Source organism: Phodopus roborovskii, unplaced genomic scaffold, assembly GCF_943737965.1.
Source record: "Phodopus roborovskii unplaced genomic scaffold, PHOROB, whole genome shotgun sequence".
Taxonomy (NCBI): domain Eukaryota; kingdom Metazoa; phylum Chordata; class Mammalia; order Rodentia; family Cricetidae; genus Phodopus; species Phodopus roborovskii.
In genome coordinates, this window is record NW_026126433.1 from 50,039,143 (window position 1) to 50,061,088 (window position 21,946).

The window sequence follows — 21,946 nt, forward strand, 5'->3', positions numbered from 1 at the left end:
AATCCCCATGGGTTGATGCCCCTCTGCTCTTTGCTGAGCATTGTGTTTGCTTCCTCTGAACCAGCCTTATCCCCGGCAAGGAACGTGACTTACTGGCCACTAGGGGGCCCTACCTAGTCGTCTCTGTTCTTTATATTGTTCACTGCACTCTATGTTAAAGCACTTAACATGTATAGTTACTGTAAGCTAAGGACAGAGTTCCTAAACCTGTCACTGGATCTGGGCTGAGCCTCAGGTTGTCTTTGGACCTAAGACACAAGTGTATCAATCATGCTCAACTTAGGTAATACGGACTTTGCTAGATATGAATAAAATATGTTTTGCCCTGTAACTTTTATTGTTGTTGTTTGTTTGTTTTGAGACGGGGCAGAGACAGGTGAATCTCTGAGTTGGAGGCCAGTCTATTCTACAGAGTCAGTTCCTGGACAGCCAGAAACCTGTCTCAAGATAAAATAAAATAAACCAAAACCGAAGTCATTCATAATTCTAGGAGGACAGGGCCCACTCCTCAGACTGATACAGAAAGCATCACTCACTCCATTGTCTGTAACATGGCAGGTACCAAGTTTACATAGACTTTGAAGAAATAAATGATGCAGAATCTCAGCCTAGGGAAGGGACCTCTTAGTCGCCTCGGCAATCTGCACAGCTGTTAGCTAAGAGTTTCGTATCCTATAGTCTGCACCCCAAGCCTTCTCATCCTGATCCATGGAATAGATGCAACCCCTAATCTCCACAGTTTTGGTTTAAGGAGCCAATAATTTAATAATTATTTTACAAACTGACTGGCACCTTCAGGCTAGCCCAACTCACACCCTGAATTTATTTACTTAGAGAGGATCTCACAATGGAGCTGCCTGTTTCTTATTTTAGTATTATTACTTCTTTGAGACAAAGTGTTATGTAGCTTAGGATGGCCTCTGACTCCATATGTAGTTAAAAATGACCTTAAATATTTTTTAATTTAAATTGTGTGTATGTGAGTGTATATGAGAGAGAGAGAGAGAGAGAGAGAGAGAGAGAGAGAGAGAGAGAGAGCGCACATGCTATGGAAGTCAGAGAGCAACTTTTGGGAGTTGGTTCCCTCTTTCAACAGTGGGTTCTGGGGGTCAGACTCAGCTAGTCAGGCTTTCATGGCAAGTGCTTTTACCCCCTGAGCCATCCTATTGGTCTAGACCTTGAACTTGGGTGTTGTGATTGCAGGGTTGTACCACCTGGCTTATGTAGTTCTTGGGGTCAAATGTAGGCTTCATGCACACTACCCAAGGACTCTGCCAACTTAAGGTACATCTCTAGCTCCTAGTTTATTGGTTTTGTCAATTTACACTCTGACCATCACATCACAGCCTTTGAAAGGATGAAAATACAGCCTAACTGTTACACTAATGACCACTAAAAGTTAGAAATTTAGAAAAAGTCCATCAGCTTGTATTTAAAAATCACCCTAGCTGCATGCAAAGCTCAGGAAAAAAGAAAAAAACACATGAAATAGCTTGGTCACGATGACCGGTCTCTAGAAATTATTATTATTATTCATAATCACCTAGTTTCTGAAGAATGTTGTTATCCACAACAACAGTCTGGAAACTGTTATGGGTCATCTTGTACACAAAGAAAATAACTAAAAGATGGGACTCATAGCAAAAAAAGGGAAAGACAGAGAAAACAAGAGCCTCTGCCAATAGATATAGATAACTCCCTGACTGGAAAGTACATTCTCCCAGCCATTCAAGGACAAGGCCACTGAGCCCGCTGGTTCTTGAGAAAGCAAACCCCCCTAACCTTGCAGGTGTGCTAAATCTCTGTAACCTAGGAAACCTTACCAACCATCCAAGTTTTGAACTATCCCATGACCTTGCTTTTAGGCCTAGTGAAAATAACAGGCTAGCTTTGAAACTGGCCTTATTAGCTTTGATGTAATTCTATAAAAGCTATCTCAATTCTGCACTAGAGGTCCTCAGTCCTCTACCTCTGCGTGGCATATGACTGTGGACCCCAGTGCACTTGGAATAAATACTCCTCATGCTATTTGCATCAAGACTGCTTCTCGAGAGTGATTTGGGGTGTCGCCTTTCCTGAGTGGGAGCGTGAAGGTCCACCCTCTGTAGATCTTTCATCTTCTCTGGACTTTGAGATGACAGTCACCTCCTGAAGGCCAAGCCGCTCTGTTCTTTGGTAGTGGTACTCCCATCCTAGTATGCCTGGGGCTAGACCCCAGGACACAGACCAGGCAGGTGTCACCAACAAAAGCAGGAATTGTGTGGAGCAGGAGCAGGGAGAACAGACAGAAGCAATCTGAGGAGGGGGGGGGGGGAATAACCAGGAGACTACTACAACCAGGGATCTAGAGAAGCCAGCCGGTTGTGGGGTCCTTAACAAAGGCAGTAGCAGAGCAGGTGCATGGCCAGGCAGAGCTAAAGGAAGACAAAACAGAGGAAAGTTCTGGGAAACAACAGCTAGCTAGAGTCTTAAGGGAGAGACATGGAAGTCAGAGATAGAGGAGAACCGGGAGAGGAAAGAGACACCCTGTTTCAGATAGCCACAGGCTAGAATCAGGGACAGGGAGGCGAAGAGGATATTTTTAGCTTTACAGTAGAAGATGAAAGCTCAGACATGGAAGTGAGGTCAGAGAAGGGGCAAAGCTGTGCCTTGGGGACAAGGAGCTGCTTAGGCATGAAGTTGGTTAGTGCTGGCAAGGACTCCACAGCAAGCTTCGGTTCCACCCTTCTCCTTGTGGAAAACGAGGCCTGAAAGTGGGTAGTTCGCAGAACTGCCCCTGCCATAGTCCTCACTCCATTCCCCTAGCACATCCAGCAACGGTCCTGCCCTGGGCGACCCGGGGCAAAGCAGGTGCAGAGTCCTCTGGTTCGCTGGAAACTTCCAAGTCCCAGCCAGAATACACAGGATGCTCAGCGTGTTTAGCTCCAGTTGGCAACGCTGGTGGCCTGGGCCGGAGCAGTGACGTGTGGTCCCAGAGAACGCTAGAAATGGTGTACTTTATTTAGGGCAGGACAGAGCTTTGGAATTTGCAAGGTCCCGGCTCCTTACCGTGACGGGTTCTTTGTGGCTACAGATGGCTGAGGGGAGGGGAGAGGCAGGGTAAGTCTGTTGTGCCCCTGTGCTCTCCCGCACTGTACCCAATTGGGCCAGCTCATGAAGTTCCTGGGGACATTCAACCCCACATAGAGCCGACCACGAACGTTTGCAGATACTCTGAAGTGCCGCGACTATCCTAGGTTTTGCCCAGTGTCCTCTCAGTGGGGATGTGCTGGGACACAAAGGAAAGATAGTCAGGAGACGTTTTCTCTCAGCCTTGTGGGCGTTAGCTGATCTGATCCGGCCCGTAGACCTCGGCGAGGACGGCCACGCGTGGACCAGGGTTAGAGAACCACAGACGGGCTCACTGCCCAGCACGCAGTCTTCGCGGTCCAGCTGGCGCCGGCGCGGACGAAGAGTCCAAATTAGGTAAGGCGCGGATGCAGCTCTGCGCATGTGCAAGAGTCACTGGAGTTTCACTTTGTAACTTTTAAGTGGTGGGGACGCCGCCCCGCCCCGCCAGGTGCGGCCAGACCACTCCCCCGGTGCGGGCGGCGCGCCACCGCCGCCGCAGGTAAAGTGGGAAGGGGAACCGAGTGGGGGGAGGTCGCGCCGGCAGGGGTCCACACGGGGCAGTACGCCTTGGGTCGCCTTCCCTGGCGGCTGTCGGGGTGACAGTACCCGGGTAGGTGACTAGCTGTTGCCAATCAAACCCCGCGCCGCCGGGACTTCCTGACAGCCCTTGGCTGCGTGGCGGATCGTTCCCTCCCTGCTCCTCCAAGGGCTTTGGAATTTGTCTGCGGGGTCCGATCTCCCCGCCTGACTTGGAGGGCAGCCTCGGAGCCCTCTGTAACTCCTTACGAGGCTAGACCCAGCTATTGCGGGCTTCGAACCGTCCGATGACCACTCCTGCCCTGGTAGCATCCGGTGGAGGGAACCTGGGGACTTGGAGAAGGGCGGGATAGGGGCGCGGGGCGGCGGAGGGGGGGGCAGGAGCGCTTCGACGGTAAAGAAACCATATCCGACAACTTATCCAGGGACCTGATAAGGCTGGCTACCTGAGACCACGGGTGGGGTGGAGTTGCTGTCTTTCAGCCCCAAGCAGGGACCAACAGCTGCAGGGACTTTTGCAAAAAACCTGGGAACAAACTCTCTGGTTGGGTCCCAGGGCCTGCCCTGTTTTTTTTTTTTTTTTTTTTTTTTTTTTTTTTTTGTGGAAATGAGATGGCATTTGCGTATGTGTATATTCATTGAATGTGGGATGGTGACTATTGTTGAGGGTGTGCTCCTTCCTAGGCAGGGCTCCTGAGGCCACAGTGACTAATTTTTTAAAGACCCCCCTCCCCCGCCCTCTCTCATAGTGATGGAGTTGGAACACAGGCACTTTGCTCTGAGCTGCACGTTCCTAGCCCTTAGGGGTTAGTTTGGCTTCTCCCCATCCCCAGAGCCTTCTCTGCTTGGTCTGGCTGCCCCTCGATGAGTGGACTCCCTCCTGCCCTCTCAAGGCGAAGGCGAGAAAGAGCTGGCTCATTGAGCGCCTAGGGAATGTTCCAGTAGCAGCCTCTGACCTCTGACTTGGGACAGGTTGCCCTTGGCTGGAAGAGCTGAGGGTCTGAGACTGTGGGCCTCAAAGGTTGCCTTCACTTGGCTTCCCCTCTTTGCACTTTCCCAGCCTTCCTTGTTTGCTTTGCTGCATTTGATGCCCCCGATTCTAGCCCTTGGGAGACACTGAGGCACAACAGCTGTCTTTGGGGAGGCAGAATGGCCACCTGGCTGACGAGAAAGATCTGACCCGTTGCGCAGGCTATCCCTCTTGCTGGTTGAGCTCTCAGTTCTTTACTTTTGTTTTATTTCTGAGTCAGAGTCTTACTGTGTAATCCTCGATGGCCTCGAACTCGCAGAGATGCACTTGCTGTGTCCCGCCATCTCTTAGTTCTTATCAAACTGTAAATTCTCTTGGGAAAATGCACTTGGCAAGAGAAATGTGACTGGGCTGTTAGAGAAGGGGGACCACAGGTGCCCTCCTGGGGTCAAGGCTCCTGCAACAGCGACTTTTGTGACTCACCCTTCCCATCCCCAGCTGCACCACAGCTCCTCCCTCCTTTGGGACAATGTCCCTCTGTGAACATTTATGAGGATATTTTTTGTTTTCTTTTTCCAAGCCGTCTTTGTTTGCTCTGTGGAGTTTCCCTTTCCCTAATCCTAGCCTTAGGGGACCTTGGGGTGCTGCAGAAGCCCTCTGGATCTGTAGGAGGATTTGGCTTGGGATGGATGCCACCTCTAGCCCACAGGCCCTGTGCAGTTGTGGGAGAGAGGCCCGCCTGGATTTAGCAGGGTCTTGATCCATTGGACAAGAGGCATGATGCTGGAGCCACAGGTGCTGCTGGGGAAGGAGAGAGGGATGAGGCATCCCAGACCATCACTGGGAGCTGTGGAGATCTTGTTCTGGGAGTCTAGGTGAAGAGCCAGGTGGGAAGAAAGCCACTGGGCAAAACCTGAAGATGGGCATGTGGGAAGAGAGACATTTGGGCAGGTCTGAGAGGAGGGGCAGGGTGCAGAAAGGCTTCTGTTCTGAACTAAACTGGGAGAGGGTGGCTCCTCTGTGACTTATGCGACACTGGGGACAGTTGTGAAGGCTGGTGTTTCAGAGGCAGGTCACAGTGGAGCCTAGCAGGAAGTAAGAAGTAGGCCAGAGGCCTGAGTCACTGAAACTGGGGAACTGGGGGGGGGGGGCTGATCCAGTGAGGACCTCTTCACAGCCCTTCCCCCTACAGTGTGGCCACCAGATGCTCTTGCATCACCAGGCAGGGACATTTCGATGTCCTGATGATTTCTTCCCCCTTTGAAACAGCTTTATGTGGAGATTTCCATTAGTGTCAGGGCTGCCTGAAATCCAGGCAGTGTCAGTCCTGAGCCTGGAGCCAAGTCTGTTGGTCTCTGCTTTCTATTGTGGCCAAGGCTGGTCTTAAATCCTGATCCTCTTATTTCCTCCTTGAGTGTTGGGGCTGCAGCCTTCTGAGACTATCACTTGTTTCTCTGGGTGAGGTTTAAAGGGGACAAAGCAGGAGCTTCAGCTTCAAGGTGGAGATGATATTCATGACCGCTCACAGCCACTAACCCATGGCTATAGTACCATACACACTTCTTCCTCCAGACACTGAAAGCTCCTTACAGGAGGGAGAAAGTGATCCATTCTCTTAGGCCTGACTCCCTCACTTCCTGTTTCCCAGGAGCCAGAATTGGGATTGGGCCCCTGCCCCCATAGTCGTCCTTTACCTCCTATCAAGCACATTGCATTGTACTGTGTGTGTGTATGCATGAGAGAGAGAGAGAGAGAGAGAGAGAGAGAGAGAGGTGAAAGAGAGACACTGTGTGTGTGAGTGTGTGTCTGAGAGAAACTGTATGTGTGTGTGTATGTGTGTGAGAGAGAGACGGTGTGAGTGTGTGTCTGTGTGTGAGTGTTTGTATTTCCCAGCACAGCAGTGTCAGGAGTTAGAATTGGGATCCCCCCCCCCCCCCCACACACACAACCCAGAACACTTTACTAGAATTTTAGGTAGTTCAGGCATCTGTTTCAGCTCTCTACACCTCCTTTTCTTGTCCCCAATACTTGGGTCTCCCTAGCAGGTAGAACTGGACTTTGAGGAAGTCCTCTGGAAACTGCAATTTCAGCAGGTTTGGGGAGGTGGGAGCCTAGAGAAGGAGGTGCTTTCTTAAGACTCTGTGCTCATAAATGATGTGTAGAGCAGGCCAGTACCGGGGCACCAACGCCCCCAGTCTTCAGTGCCAGGGGACAGACTCTAGAGATTTCCATTAGATTTGCCAGGGGTTCAGCACTCAGCCTGCAGCTGTGTCTGTTTGAAACACTGGGCCTTCTGTTAGAGGGGAGGTGTGGACAGAAGAGGGCTGAGCTAGGGGCCTGCTTTGCCCCGAGCCTCACCCATGCCCGTGCGAGTGTCCAGGGATCTCCTCTCTGGCTCTTCCTCCTGCTTTTGCCTCTCTTAGGGGAAACACCATGTGATGGCAGTTGCAGAGTAAAGAGTCAAGGTTTGAGGCACAAACCTGCTGCCCCCCTTCTTGGTGTGGGAGATAGGTGGCCATTACATTTCTGAAACTTGGATTCCAAGTCCAACCAGTCTTGGAGATCCCAGCTCTGTCACTCTGAGGATGGTTGGAGAGGGCTCTTGTCCTTGGCTTAGATGGACCGACAGTGTTTCTGGCTTTTGCTGGTGTCTGAGGTTTCTTCTTTGTGTCCCCTCTCCTCTCTCCTGCCTGTTTCTGGATGCCCTGAGGACTCTTGCAGGAGTTATTTTCCCCGCAGAACTTGAGACTAGAGGAACTGTAGCCCTTCTTTAGTCACAACAGTGGCTCCCTCTGATCACCCCCATCCCTTTACCTCATTTACTCCCTTTTGGGGCATCTGCTCATTGTGTCCCCAGGTGGGTCATCTCGTCTGACCATCTGGGCTGTTTACATGGAGTGGGTCTCTGTGGACTCTACCAGGCACAGAGGGATGGGGTTTGGCTTTCCTGGCTCTGTGCTGAGGGACTTGGCTGCTCCAGCTGCATGGGGTGGGGACTGACACTTAACTTTGACTGTGGCAGCACTGGCTGGGGAAACTGAAAGTTGCCAGCTTGATCTTATACTTCTTGTTCCCTAGGGAGAGAAGGCATGATGACCAGCACCCCATTCCTGGATCCGTGGCAGTCCAAGGCAGTGTCCATCCGTGGGAACCTGGGCCTTGGGGACCATCCCAATGATTCATACTGCTACAGCTCAGCCAAAAACAGCACTGTGCTTCAGGGGGTCACCTTCGGAGGCGTTCCCACTGTGCTGCTCATAGATGTCATCTGCTTTCTGGTAAGGTCCTCTCTCAGTTTAACCCCTTGTTCTCTAGGACCCTCTAGGAAATACACATGAGGTAGATACACACACCCTTCCATGCTCTGTGACCCTGGACATGAGGTATATAGACCTTGAATTCTGGAACCACTTTAATGATTCCTTCCTTGGTCCTTGTGTGGCCTTGTGATCCCAATCCTGACTGCAGAGCCACTAGCCAGTCCTGCCTTTGCTTTACCAGCCCTCAGGGTGAACAGCATGAGAGATGTAAGGGTATGGACCAGGGCTGGAGCAGGCACAACTTGTAGTGTGTGAGTGGGTACTTCCTGTTACCCTGGTGTGCCTGGGGCTTTTGAGAATCAGAAACAGATTTCCTAGAGCTGACCTTAGGGGATATGTGTCCCTTCCTTTTTTCTTTTCTTTCTTTCTTTTTCTTTTTCTTTCTTTCTTTCTTTCTTTCTTTTTTTTTTTTTTTCCTGATTTTTCAAGACAGGGTTTCCCTGTGTAGATCTGGCTGTCCTGGAACTTGCTTTGTAGACCAGGTTGGCTTCAAACTCACAGAGATCCTCCTGCCTCTGCCTCCCGAGTGCTGGGGTTAAAGGTGTGTGCCACCACTGCCTGGCACGTGCCCCTTTCTTTAATGTCAACCTTCTGTTCACAAAGATTCCTAACAGGTGTTATTATCTTTACACTGACCCAACCATGGTTGATGGTGTGTGTGTGTGTGTGTGTGTGTGTGTGTGTGTGTTTTGTTTTGCTTTAGGGATGGACCCCAGGGCCTGTGCATTCTCTACAGGTACTTTCCTACTGAGCCACATCCAAGCCTGGTTAGTTTAGAGTTATTGGGGTTAACATGCACTGTCTTTTCACTAACATCCCCAGAGCAGTGGCTCCCTTGACCCTAGCATCTAAGAGTGGAGACCATGGAGGTACATGGGAAGGTGGAGTTCGTATTTTAGGTCTGCCCTGGACTTATGGCTAAGTTGAGCAGGTAAGCTAGAAGAGGAGGGGAGGTTGTCAGAGAACCCCAGTCCCTGCCAGGCAGGAGCACAGGGTCTGACACCCAGGTCTCCTGACCTTTAACTTAACCACAAAAAGGCATTTCTTCCTAATTTTGTTTCCTACGCTCAAGGGCTACATTGTTGCCCTTAAATTTTGCTACATTGTTGCTCATCAGGGCTAATACGGGGAAACCGCATGTTACCATCCTGGCTTTCCCAAAAAAGGAATCTCTATACCAATGAGCCTTTTCAGCAGCATCCTATCAGCAGAAGAACAGTTCTTCATGCTTATGGCCTTGACGGAGGGGGAGGAGCAGGCACAGTGGTGGGGCAGTATACTGACGGGGGGGGGGGGGTCCTGTGTTTTCAGGATGGGGAGAGCTAGGCTAAGGTCTGGAGAGAACTCTGTAGAGCCCAGGTGGATTAGGTAGATGCTTAACTTAGGAAGGAAGTCAGGAAGTCACTTTCATTTAGATTGTGCTGGTAGGGTGATTGATTTTTTTTTTTTTTTTTTTTTTTTTTTTTAACAAGAGGGACAAGGTCTCACTATGTTGCTGAAGTGATCTCTGAGCTCAAGCAAGCAATCCTCCTGTCTCAGCTATTCAAATAGGTTGTATAGTGTATAGGAGTATACAACCACAATGAATTTTTTTTTTTTTTTTTTTTTTTTTTTTTTTGTTCAAGACAAGGTTTCTCTGTGAGGTCCTGGCTGTCCTGGAACTTACTTTGTAGACCAGACTGGCTTCAAACTCAGAGATCCACTTGCCTCTGCCTGATTAAAGGCATGAGCCACCACTGCCTGGCTATGAGTATAGATTTTTATTGCAGGAATTTATGGGGTCAAGTATGGGCCATGTGCAAGCTAGAGGGTCCTAGAAGACCTAAGTGTGGGGAGATGTCCTCACTGTATGCACAGAGGCAAGGCAGCAATGACAGAGGGTGATGGCATGCAAAGGGGCTTGTGTTTGTCCTACAGTGTGACTCATCTGCCTTTGAAAACATGTCACTCAAATCTGGACTTACCTCAAGAAAATCTCACAGAAACTCAGGACTTATGGTCCCTAAAGGAAACAACATTCACCCTTAAAACCCAATTTCTAGGCAGGGACTGTGCTCAATGGTAGAGTACTGACCTAGTACATCTAAGGTGCCAGGTTCCATCCCAGCATTAAATAAATACATGCATCAATCAATCAATCAATCAATCAATCAATCAATCAATCAATCCAGTTTTTGACCCAAGCAGGCAAGCCTATGCTATTTGAGATGCTTCTTTTCCCCATCTCTGAATCTCAAAGGAGCCTGTGTAGGTTGTGGGGTGGGGTAGGGGGTTGGGGGAATAGGGAATGGGAGGGAGCAGGTCAAGGTGGACATAAAGAGCCTGGGGGGGGGAGGTGAGCATCTCAGACATCTGGAGCTAATAGGCAGAGAGGCCTCACTCTTTGCACGGGACTGCTGGTGTCACAGAGGGCTTTTCATTTGTTGCAGCTCCCTGGGGTTAGGCCAGCTTAGAGTGTTAGGGCATGACAGGTTTCACTTGCTGTGTGGGGTCTGCAAGCTTGCCTTTAAAAGAAACAAATGCAAAGAATCTGACTCAAAATAAATTAAAATATAATTAAGAAAAATCAAGCCAGGTGCATACCTGTAGTCCCAGCTACCACTGGCTGAGGCTGGAAGATCACTTGAACTCAGGAGTTAGCGGCAAGCCTGTGCAATCTAGTCAGGGTTTGTCTCCAAGAACCAGGTTTGGGTGTGAAGTAAATCGGAGAGTGGTTTTTCCAATCTGGTGAGGCCACACCTTACCTTCTGACTTGGGGCCTGCTGCAGCTTATGTCCTTGAACAGGAAGATTCCACTCAAGCCTGTGGCAGTGTGACAACTTTTGTGACATGGCACAGGTGATGAAGGCTGTCCAATGAGTGGAGGAAAGTGTCAGGCTGCTGAGCTGTGTGTTTTCTGGGTTGCATGGGTTCCTGAGTCTGGCTGCCTCCAGAGCCCAGCCAATGTTCTTTGACTTGGTTTCTTTTCTCCTTTTAGTTTTTAGTCCTGGTGTTTTCCATCATAAGGAGAAGATTCTGGGATTATGGCCGCATAGCCCTGGTATCAGAAGCAGGCAGGTAAACAAAACAGTTCACAGAGCATGTGACCATGTCTACGCACCCCTCTGAGTGTGAATGCTGTGTGTAGATATGTGTGCATTACACACATATGTGTGCATGTAGATGCATGTTTACTTACATGTGTGTGCATGTATATGTGTATGCTATCTGTATGTATGTTTATGTATGTGTGTTTCCAGGATGGGCTGGAGCCAGAAGCTGTATCTTCCTTTCTGCTGGTCACCAAAGACCCCTTGGAGGCCTTCCTTGGAACTGTGCTCAAGGAAATCAGTGCTAGAGAGCCTCTCTCCTGGGGCTCTGATTTTAGGCTATCCAGGATCATCATTGCCTTTAGAGTGTTTGTCACCAGGGGAGGTAGATAGCATTTTCTTTCTCACCTTGGACACAGCTCTCTGAGAATATCTTATTTGAAGTTAATTACCTTGCTCTGGGGCTGGCTTAGTGATCAAGAAGGAAGGTGGGTGTGGGGAAGATGTCGGCCTTCCTTCCTGGTTAGAGCTCAAGTTTGACAAGCCTGTTAACAAAACATTGGCTCTCTGGCCAGACCTCAGGCCTTTCTTGTTCTGCCCTGGGTGGGGGCAGTTCTGTGCATCTTACTAAAGGTGAAGATGAATCCTAGAACTAGACTTTCCTGTTTGGGCTGGTTGCTGTGAATCTCTGGACCGTGTGTCCGACAAGGCAAATTGAAGTGAATGGGAGATGTCAGACGCTCCACACTCAGATCTATCCCCGTGGCACATGGTCACACGGTCACATGGTCACATGGTCATTGCTTTAGCTTCTGAAATGTTGTAGAGGTGGGTGATGGAAGACCAGAGAAATGCTTCCCCCCCCCCCCAGAAGATCCCTTCAACACTTCCACTCAGCTTGGGCCTGAGCATGAAGGTTGTACCTCAGCACCCTGGAGAGGCTGTAGGAAGTAACTTCTGTGGGAATGGTTTACTTCCTAACTCTTGAGGACACATCCTTTTACACAAGTGCTGGTTTGCTATTCTCTTCCCTCCCTGTCACAGAACTGGAGCAGGGCATCTTATTCCTGGACAATGGTTCTTGGAAGACATTTTGAGACAAATATGTTTGGGTCTGAAATGCCTCCAGGTTGAGCAATCCCACTCCAGGGCCAACTCCTCAGTGGGCTGAAACAGCACATGGCAGTTTACTAACATAATTTATTATACACCTTGGCCAAAGCACTGAGCTCCAGGTTCAGCAAGGGATGCTCTCAAAACATAAGATGAAGAGAAACTGAGGGGCCCTGGTTACCACATATGTGTGCATGTCTATCTGCACCTTAGTACACACACACACACACACACAGGCATGCATGAGCAGGCTACCATATTTAACATGCTATTTCATTTACTGTGAGATGCATACTTGAGCATTTCTTAGCTTTGACTTTAGAACTGGGACGTCTCTTTTTGAGAAAATGTCTCCTATGCCCTGGCCTCAAAGGTTGGCCTTCTTTGAACTTGGGATCCTCCTGCCTCAGCCTTCAAGTGAGTACTGAGATAATTACAGGTGTGCCCCACTATACCCAACACGAAATTATCAGTTACAGCTTAATTGGCACCATTGTTTCTTTCTTAATGATTCATTAAAAAAAATTATGTACCTGACCACCACTGGTATCTTGAACTAGATAAAATAAAGAAATACAATGTGTATGCATGTACATGTACATAATTTCTTTATAATTTTTACCTTATGTGTATGTGTGTTTTGCATGCATACATGTCTTTGAACCACATGTGTGCTTGGTGTACACAAATCACAGAGGGGCGTGTCTGAAAGAGGCTGTCTTCTGGACATGGAGTTATAGATGGTTGTGAACCACCACATGGGTGCTGGGAATTGAACCCAGGTCCTCTGGAAGAACAGTCAGTGTTCTTAACCACTGAACCAACTTTCCAATCCCCTGTGTATTTTGAAGTGGACCCATCCCATTGATGAGGCCTTACAAGTATTCTTACTTTTTTTTTTTTTTTAACTACTTCCAGGGTGGGGAAAGGGTTAATTTGTTCACCTATTACCTTCTGTTCCTGTGGCCACTCTTTCTCAGGCCTTTTTTTTCCTCTGGAATAAAGCCTGTCATTCCAGTCACTTTGGTAGGATAAAATACAGCATTCCAAATTGATTTGGATGTGTTAGGAGCTGCCCTGTAAACAGGCAACACTCTGAAATTCCTTTAAGTGGACCAGTTTAGTGCTGAGTTGGAGGGTGTATACCCAGGTATGGTTCCTTGATGCCCCCCTGGCTCTGTGCTGTTCAGAGTTTTATGCCATATGGGTTTGTGGGCATTGCTTCCATCCTTTTGTTTGTTTGTTTGCTTGTTTGTTTGTTTTTGAGCAGTTTAGCAGTTTATAGTTGTTGCAACCATTGAGAGTCAATAGCCTTGATCCTGAACTCTAAGATTAGGAAGCAAACTACTGGAAATGTATATTCAGCCTTTTGAATTTTATAATTATCTTTTCTTTTCCTTTCATGTCTCCAGTGAGGCCAGATTCCAGAGGTCATCGTCTTCTTCCTCAGGGCAACAAGACTTTGAAAATGAACTGGTTGGTATCCAAGGGGTGGTTGTTTTTGCAGCCCAAAGGGCAGCTGGTACAGCCAGCAGTAATGATTGATGGAGGACAGTTGTACTCTAGTTCAGTGACAGAGAAGAGGACTTGGGGAACCTGGAAGGAGATAGTGTTTAAATGATCCCTCACTGCAAGGCTTCATTAACTGCGGGCAGAAAGGGCTGTGGATCCCCAGTGCTTTGCCAGCAACTTGACTGTGACACATGAGTTACTCCTCTCTCACACCAGGGTTCTGTGTAAGAGTTAATGATTGACTTGTCTGCTAGCTTTTGAGCCAAATGCGGGCAGGAACCTCATCTCATACAGCCTTGCCCCCCAGCTCTAGGTATCTGGTAGGTTTTTAGTCATTGTTGAATGAGTGATGAACAAATATTTGCTTTCCCAGCTCTTAGCCACCTGGCTTTATGAAGCAGTAAGACACAGAGGTCACAGAAGCAACACACACTTTTTCCCTCTCCAGGGCCAGCTCTAGGGTACTTTCCAATTCTTAAGACTTGTTCCTTTTTTTTTTTTTGTCCCATTCTTCTTGCTATTTGGAAACAATGTAATCCTTTTCCCAGTTTTTGATTGACATTTTTGATTTGACCCTGGAGCTTATATAATGCCACTGATCGACAAAACTTGAGAAGTTGTTTTTAGCAAGGTTGTGTCTTCCCGCCCCCCCCCCCCCCATCCCTTCCCGCTCGGTGGGGTTGTGCCTTGCAAAGAATGAGAGCATAAGGGAGTAACTCACCGAATGTGAGGAGAATCCTGTTTTACACAGCAAAGACAGGCGGGATGTGATTGTATCTGCTTCCCAAAGACATGGGTGTGGGATGCTAATGCCTACTCTTTGTCCCCAGGGATGCTGCCCTTGGCTGACTGCCATCTTCCGCCTGCAGTGAGTAAGATAGGGGTGTCTGGAGGGGGGGGGGTTGCGGCTTCGTGTGGGTGTTTGGTCATTCAGAGGGAAGTAGCTGAGGTGTTTGATACTGTGATCCAGCTCAGGACCTAAACAGTGTATAGGGGTTAGAACAAAAGAGGCTGGAAGCCCCTGTAGTCAGGACACAGGGAAGAAGGAGGTCTCTCAGGTACATAGCTCTGCTGGCACTCAGGGATCCCCAAACTGAAGTTGGATTTCAAAGATTCTTGAAGCTAGTGATAGGCTTTATTTAAAAGTATTTCATGCTAGAGAGATGGTTCAGGGGTTAAGATCACTGGCTCCTCTTCCAGAGGACCCAGGTTTGATTCCCTGCATGCACATGGCAGCTCACAACTGTCTGTGACTCCAGTTCCAGGAGATATGGTAACTTAACACAGACACACATGCAGGCTTGCTTCTCCACTTGACCTTGGGCACAACTTCCATCAAACAGGTCTCTTGCATATTAGTTCATTGGAATTGGCTCGGCCTCCTCCATAGTTTTTATGGTCTTTCATCAGTTCTAAGATGGCCTTTTCTCCCATGTTTCCACTGATCAGAAATGGGACCTGCAGTTATTGCCAGTGGTTGCTTAGCTGCCAGCACTTTCTTGTTTGTAGTGTGACACATAATGACATGTGTCTAACAAGCATGGCTGTGTAGACTTTGGGAGGGTTGAGTCCTTCTAGCACAGGAGAAGTGGCCAACCAGGCCTTTATCACCAAGTTTTTCTTTTCGTTTCTTTCCTTTTCTTCCTTCCTTCCTTCCTTCCTTCCTTCCTTCCTTCCTTCCTTCCTTTCTTTTTTTTTTTGGACTTATTTATTTATTATGTATACAATGTTCTGTCTGTCCATATGATGCCTGCAGGCCAGAAGAGGGCACCAGATCTCATTACAGATGGTCATGAGCCACCATGTGGATGCTGGGAATTGAACTCAGGACCTTTGGAAGAGCATCCAGTGCTCTTAACTGCTGAGCCATCTCTCCAGCCCCATCAAGTATTTCTTAGATTTCTTTCCGTAAGTTCTAAGTTTTGGAAAGAGAGAGAGAGAGAGAGAGAGAGAGAGAGAGAGAGAGAGAGAACTTTGAACTAAATGATATAGGATTGAATTCTGAGCTTCAGGCATAGCAAACAAGTGTTCTACTTCTGAGCTATATCCCTAGCCCTTAGTTAAACATATTTTATCTCCCCACTTATTCATCCCAATCGTATAAACCTGCCTAGCAGAGTTCCAAACCATATCCAGTCAGTGTTAAATATTAAGTAGAGTAATTCCTGCCTAAAGTAAAACAAAACAACAAAACTTTAATTAGCTTACAAACTATTATAAAAGAAAAGGGTATTATAGAATTAATGAAACATGTTGGTTTGGAGATATTGAGTTCCTGTCTCAGGGCCTCAATTTTCCCACCTGAGTTTGAGTGGGAGTCAGTGGGAGTTGTAGCTGAGGTTGCTGGCAGGAGGCAGGGTCACTGGAAGAAGCCAGAGGATTTCTTGAAGCAAGAGGAAGCAGATGGGTGTGTGCATGGCTGGCTTAGGAATGAAAGGGCTGGGTTGGAGAGATGGCTCATTGGTTAAGATCACCAGCTGCTCTTCCAGAGGACCTAGGTTCAATCCCCAGCTCCCACATGGAAGCTCACAACTGTCTGTAATTTCAGTTCCAGGGGATCCCACACATTCACACAGACATTCAGGCAAAACACCGATGCACAGGACATAAAAATAAGTTATTTTTTAAAAAAGAAGGGAAAAGGTATTAATTGCAAAGCTCATCCTGGAGTGAAACATTGAGCAAGCCTGCAGCTCACTAACATGTCCCTGGGCATCCTGGGCATCCTTGGGAGTTGGATGTGCTTTGTGTCCCTTGCATCCTTTAGCTCTGCTGGGTGGATGAGGTGTGAAACAGTCATTTAGTTCCTCTGAGCCCATTCAGGTGTGGCTGTGCTGAGTCTGCAGTAAGGAACCGGGATGCAGAGCCCATGCTGCGCTGTGTAAACTCACTTTCTTCATGCTTCCAGGCTAGCTTCTCTGGCTTTCTTGGTCTCTGCAGCAGGAACCTTGGAACCCAGGTGCAGAATATTTGGGAAAGATCTCCCTCTATGGCAAGGAAATCTGGCTATTGTGAGCCTGGGATTTTCCAATTGACCCAGGAATTCTTTGTGGGTAGGAAGGCAGATCTCTGGGGCCACGAAGGAGTGATATAGTTGGATGGAATGAGACATAAAATGTTCAAATCATGGCTCACTTTATTCTCCCAGCCCTTCCTGGGGATGGCTGAGGGGAGAGAGGGCGAGAAGGAGGGCCCAAGTACACTGCACTGCGTTCCCAAAATGTCTTTCAGCAGCCATCTTGTTTTGGAAGCACGTATGGGTTGTGGGAAAGTTGTATTCACATGCCTCATCCATTATCTAATGGGAACACAGATGTTTCTGGCAACAGAACACGGAGGATGGCAGTTCCTCTGTGGAGGGCATGTGGTAGCACTGACCATGTCCCTGGAACTCATGCCAGTAGCTTTGCCTTTACAAGTTGTGTGGTCTTTAAAACTGCTGTACAGTTTTCCTGTGCCTTTGCATCCACACGTCAAAGTAAAGGATGCAGGCCTGGCCTCCTACTGCTACCAGTTAAGAATGTCTCTACATGTGTGTCTTGGCCAGTGATGACCAGATCCTGGAGTGGTGTGGGGAGGACGCCATCCACTACCTGTCCTTCCAAAGGCACATCATCTTCCTGCTGGTGGTGGTCAGCTTCTTGTCCCTGTGCGTCATCCTGCCTGTCAACCTCTCAGGAGACTTGCTGGGTGAGACCCTTTCTTGTCCATTGTCTGGGATGGGATGGAGTGGGGTAGTGACTTTCAGGAAGGGACTTGGTAGAGTAGACCCTGGGGAATGTGAGACTGTCTTAGAATGTCTTCGAGAACATTTTAATCCAAATATGTATCCAGAGGAAGCTCCATCCAAATCTGGGCTGGGAGCTAGGGCCCCTTAAATATCAGTTTTTGGTTCTATCCAAGTATGGAAAAAACCATCTAACCAGCCAGCCAGCCAGCCAGCGAGCCACCCACCCACCCACCCACCCAACCAACCAACCATAAGTGCTATAGACTTGGGAGGTTTCAGCAGGTGTGGTTTTGCTTGTTTTTTGAGACAAGCTCCAGGCTAGTCTTCCCTCGCCTTCCCTAGTGTTGGGATTATAAGTATAACCACTACTCCCAGCTTCAGAATGTATCTTTCAGTTTCCTGCCCTTACCCAGGCCTGGAGATGTCTGTGATAGACATCAAAGTCATTGTGGAATTACATCTCCATAGCTTCCAAAATCCCATCCTAGATCCACTTCTGACATTTGATGGTTCTCAACCATGGGAGCCTTGAGTTGGTAGCAACCAAGGATGCTTCTAGTAATCATAAAAACATCTTTAAAACAAATCTTGGTGCAAATTGAATTTAATTCTGACTTTGCTGGCATGGTAAGCTGTAGCAGAGGTCCTGCTTTAAATAGATTGATGAATTGTCATCAACAACAATTGTCAACAATTGTCATTGTCATCCATGTCTAGGAAGACATGCCATTTCTAGGCATCTTGTGCTGTGCCTCCCTGAGCTATAGAATTCTAAATCAAGGTCAGTTAGGCCACTTCCTGGGTTCTTTTTGTGATCCTGGAACCAAGTGTCTATTTCTCTGCAGATAAAGACCCTTACAGCTTTGGGAGGACAACAATAGCAAACCTGCAGACGAAGTGAGTATGGAGCTTGTTGAGCACAAAGGAGGCTGATTTGGGAGCCTAGAGCAGGCTGGAAACACCCCAAAGCTTCTGTGTTGCTGGGCTGTGGGATGAATATATCTCAGGCAGCTTCAGTTTTGTAGGAGGTCTAGAGCACAGTGTAAGAATAGGGATCTCTTCAAAGTATTTACTCGCTGATGAGGGCCGTTGACCACATGGCCTCTGCTGGAGACAAAGCTATTGGCTCTTGGCAAAGTACCCATTGAGAGTTATCACACCCCAGCCCTGTAACTCATCCCTTGTGTTGGGATGCCCAGTGCTAATACCAGGTGATATCTTCCTTAGCAATGATCTCCTTTGGCTGCACACTGTATTCTCCGTCATCTACCTCCTCCTCACTGTGGGTTTTATGTGGCATCACACACGGTCCATCAGATACAAAGAAGAGAGCTTGGTGAGTAAGGCCGGGGCCTGGGACATGTTATTGGGAGGGTTTCAAGTGACAGATGGAGGGGACAGTCCCCACAGTCTCCACGGAACCATGTCAGTAGTTGCCTTGTGTGGGGGCGTGCAGGGACCTGATTTCTGTGTTTACGTTCTCCACCGCTGCCGCCACCACCACAAGCATCATCTATCGCTATATTTTTAAGACAGGGTCTTGTATAGCTTAGACTAACTTTGAACTAGCTATGTGGCCAAAGATGATCTGGGAATACAGGCATGCATTGACATACTCAATTTACTATTATTATAATTTAATTTATTGGTAACCTGTACTTTGGACATTTCCTTGGTTTTGCCAGTTGTCATTTGATCTGTAGAGTCAGGGCTTATAGCTATTGCTATGAATCAAAGAAGTACGTTGAGGACTGAGTGTGAGCCAGTGGTAGAGTGTTTAACCTGCTGTGTGCCAGGCATGACAAGACAAAATAAAACACCCTTCCCATTTTCGTTTCCTTTGTTACTGTGGTAAATACCGTCATGCTAAGCAGCTGAGGGGAAGGGAAAAGTCTATTTAAGTTTATGCTTCCAGAACACAGTCTATCATTGAGGGAAGTCTTGGCAGGAACTGAAACAGGAACTCTGGAAGAATACCGCTTACTGGCTCACTAACAGACTTCTGGCCTTCTAGCTTTCTTAGACAGTTCAGGACCAGTGCCATCCATAGTGGGCTGGGCTGTGTGGTATCAATCATCTATCCCGACAGTCTCTCACAGATACGGTCACAGACCATTTTGATTTGGGTGATTGTGACACAAATTAATGAAGGACCCAGAGAGTGATATTGGGGCTCAACCTGAAGATCAGGGCAGCAAAACAACCAGCCACTAGCTCTCACCTCTGGCTCAGGCTGAAAGGGCTGATCCACGCATGAGCTCTCCGCCAAGTCTCAGACTGCTGCCTCTCCTCGATGTGTCTGGGGAACGAATGCTTCTCTGAGATCTTGCTTCTGTCATAGATACTTCCCTAATGTTGGGATTAAAGGTCTGAGCTGTAATTCTCTTTTAGACTGATTGTGTAGATCTAGGTGGTCTTAGACTCAACAGAGATCCATCTACCTCTTCTTAATCCTGAGTCCTAGGATTAAAGGTGTGTGCCACCAGCTCCTAACTTCTGGCTGCTGGGATTAAAGGTGTCTATGGCTTGTGGCTGACTTTGTTTTCTGAATCCTCTGGCAGGCTTTAATAAATCATAAACAATATATCACCACAGGTGACTCCTCAATTAAGGCTCCTTCTTCCCAGGTGACTCTAGGTTGTGTCAAATTGCCAAAAACAAAACAAAACAAAACAAAAAAACTAATCAGCACCTCTTCCCCAAGCCAAAACAGTTTGGGCTAAGGATACCCCTCCTGTCCCCCCCCCCACCCGAACTGTGACTTGGTTTCAACTTCTTTGCTTGGCTGTGTGACTCCTTTGAGCTACTGTCACTCTCTGGGCTCTTTCTCAGTTCCCTGTCCTGCAGGAGAGGCTCTCGAGTCGATTTGGAAAAGAATGCAACATAAATAACACCCCTGGGCCTCTTCGAGGCCAAGAATGAGGAAACTTGAACTTCTTATATACCATGGTTTTCTTTCTTGAGATGTGAAGGAGGTGACACCTGCCCCCCCCCCCCCATCACCCTGTGACCTGTTTCTGTGACTTTGTTCTTGGCAGGTGAGACAGACCCTGTTCATCACAGGACTCCCCAGAGAAGCCAGAAAGGAGACTGTGGAGAGCCACTTCCGGTAAGAGAAAGACCTTGTGAGCCACTCATGGTGAACAAGGCTGTCAGGTAGAGCCTCTGAGGCCTGTGTTATGGATGGACACCTGTGGCTTCCGGGTGTGCTGCTCTGAGCCGGGTGTGCTGCTCTGAGCCGTGCCAGCAGCCAGGTGGGGTGGTGTGTACTCTGTAGCTGTTGGGGTTAAGCCTCTGGATTCAGAGTGCAGGCTGAAGCGTAGGTACAGAGAGTGTTCCTGCTGGAGGCTGAGAGCCAAGCTGTCACACAGAGCTGGTCTCCCAGGCCCTGGGATATTAGCTGTCTGTTGGGAGAGCCGCTGGCTGTCAAGGGTGCTGGGACAGCCTCTGGGGCCATAGCTCCTGCAGGCAGAGCAGGCAATGCGTATAGCCACAAGCACAGGGAAAGGCTCAGGTTCAATTCCTAGCCAAAAGGGCACCTCTGAGGCTCACTCTTTACCCTTGTTAGCTCTGCCATCACTGACTCCTAGCAAATACTAGGAGTTAGCTACAGATTAACTTTGTGCAGTTTATGACAAAAACACTAGGCGAATAAACAGAACTGTATAAACAGAACTGCAAAAGGATGTTTAAAATTACTGACAAATCTCTTCTTCAGTATCTATAGCTATTTTTGGAGGTGTTTACATATATGTGCATATTTATATGTGTATGTGAACATATGTGCATTTTCACTTGATAAAAGGATGGTTTTCTGTCCCTTGAAAAATATTCCTCCACGTTGCCTGCCAGGCAGCATTTGGAAACAATGAGTCCGATTCATGCACACACTTAAATAGAAAAACAAGTGTCCTCATTGCCGCGCAAACACTGTTTTAGGAAACTTCCCGGGGAAGGCCGGTGCAACAGACCTGTGGGCTTGCTTTGCCGCAGGGCTGCTTCCACCAGGAATCTCTCCCTCTAAACCTTCCTTTCATCTTTTTGTGGTTCTACCACTGAGCTGCATCCCCAGCCCTCATCAGAGCTCTTGCTGGGGTCTGAAGTGGTCTTACTGACCAACAAATTAGTTGCCTCCTCCATGGGCTTGCCCTCTCACTCACTCATGAAAGTCTAAGCTTAAGTAGTTTCTGTTCCCAGCACCCAGAATAGTAGCACGTGGTGCCTGATGTGGGCCCCGAGTCCTCAGGAGTCATGCAGTGTTTTGTATGTGGCACAGGGCCATTTTGTGGTAGCTATTGACTGACCTTGGAGCTAGGCTTCCTGGATACAGCTTCCGGCTCAAACATTCACTCACTGTGTGACCTAAGCACAAGAAGTCTTTATCCTTGGTGATGCAGGTGTTTTGTTGACTGTTAATGTGTGTGTAGACATTTTTAGCCGCTAGTGGTCTGTTGCCTTCAAAAAGGTTGAGGGGGGTGAGATTTCAACGACAGCCTAAGGTAGATACATTCCTAGAACAGATGATCAATATCTTCCCTTGAGTGGCTGGGGAGGATGATGGTGCTGGGGATGGAACCCAGGGCTTTATGTGTGCTAAGCACTCTACCACTGAGTCTTACATCAG

The 21,946-nt window shown here is 48.1% G+C and overlaps 1 protein-coding gene across 4 annotated transcripts in view; it reads left to right on the plus strand.

Annotated features, from left to right (window-relative positions):
- Nucleotides 1-3,309: 3,309 nt before the first annotated feature.
- Nucleotides 3,310-21,946, plus strand: part of Tmem63a (transmembrane protein 63A) — a 33,565-nt gene continuing 14,928 nt past the window's right edge. The window contains exons 1-9 of one of the 4 annotated variants that reach the window (XM_051186448.1): nucleotides 3,310-3,465; nucleotides 7,697-7,896; nucleotides 10,916-10,995; nucleotides 13,493-13,556; nucleotides 14,423-14,460; nucleotides 17,140-17,282; nucleotides 18,168-18,219; nucleotides 18,550-18,658; nucleotides 20,361-20,431. In XM_051186448.1, coding sequence (XP_051042405.1) covers nucleotides 7,708-7,896; nucleotides 10,916-10,995; nucleotides 13,493-13,556; nucleotides 14,423-14,460; nucleotides 17,140-17,282; nucleotides 18,168-18,219; nucleotides 18,550-18,658; nucleotides 20,361-20,431 — 746 coding nt within the window. In that variant the 5' untranslated portion in view covers nucleotides 3,310-3,465; nucleotides 7,697-7,707. The other 3 variants (XM_051186447.1, XM_051186449.1, XM_051186450.1) reach the window with 3 other exon arrangements.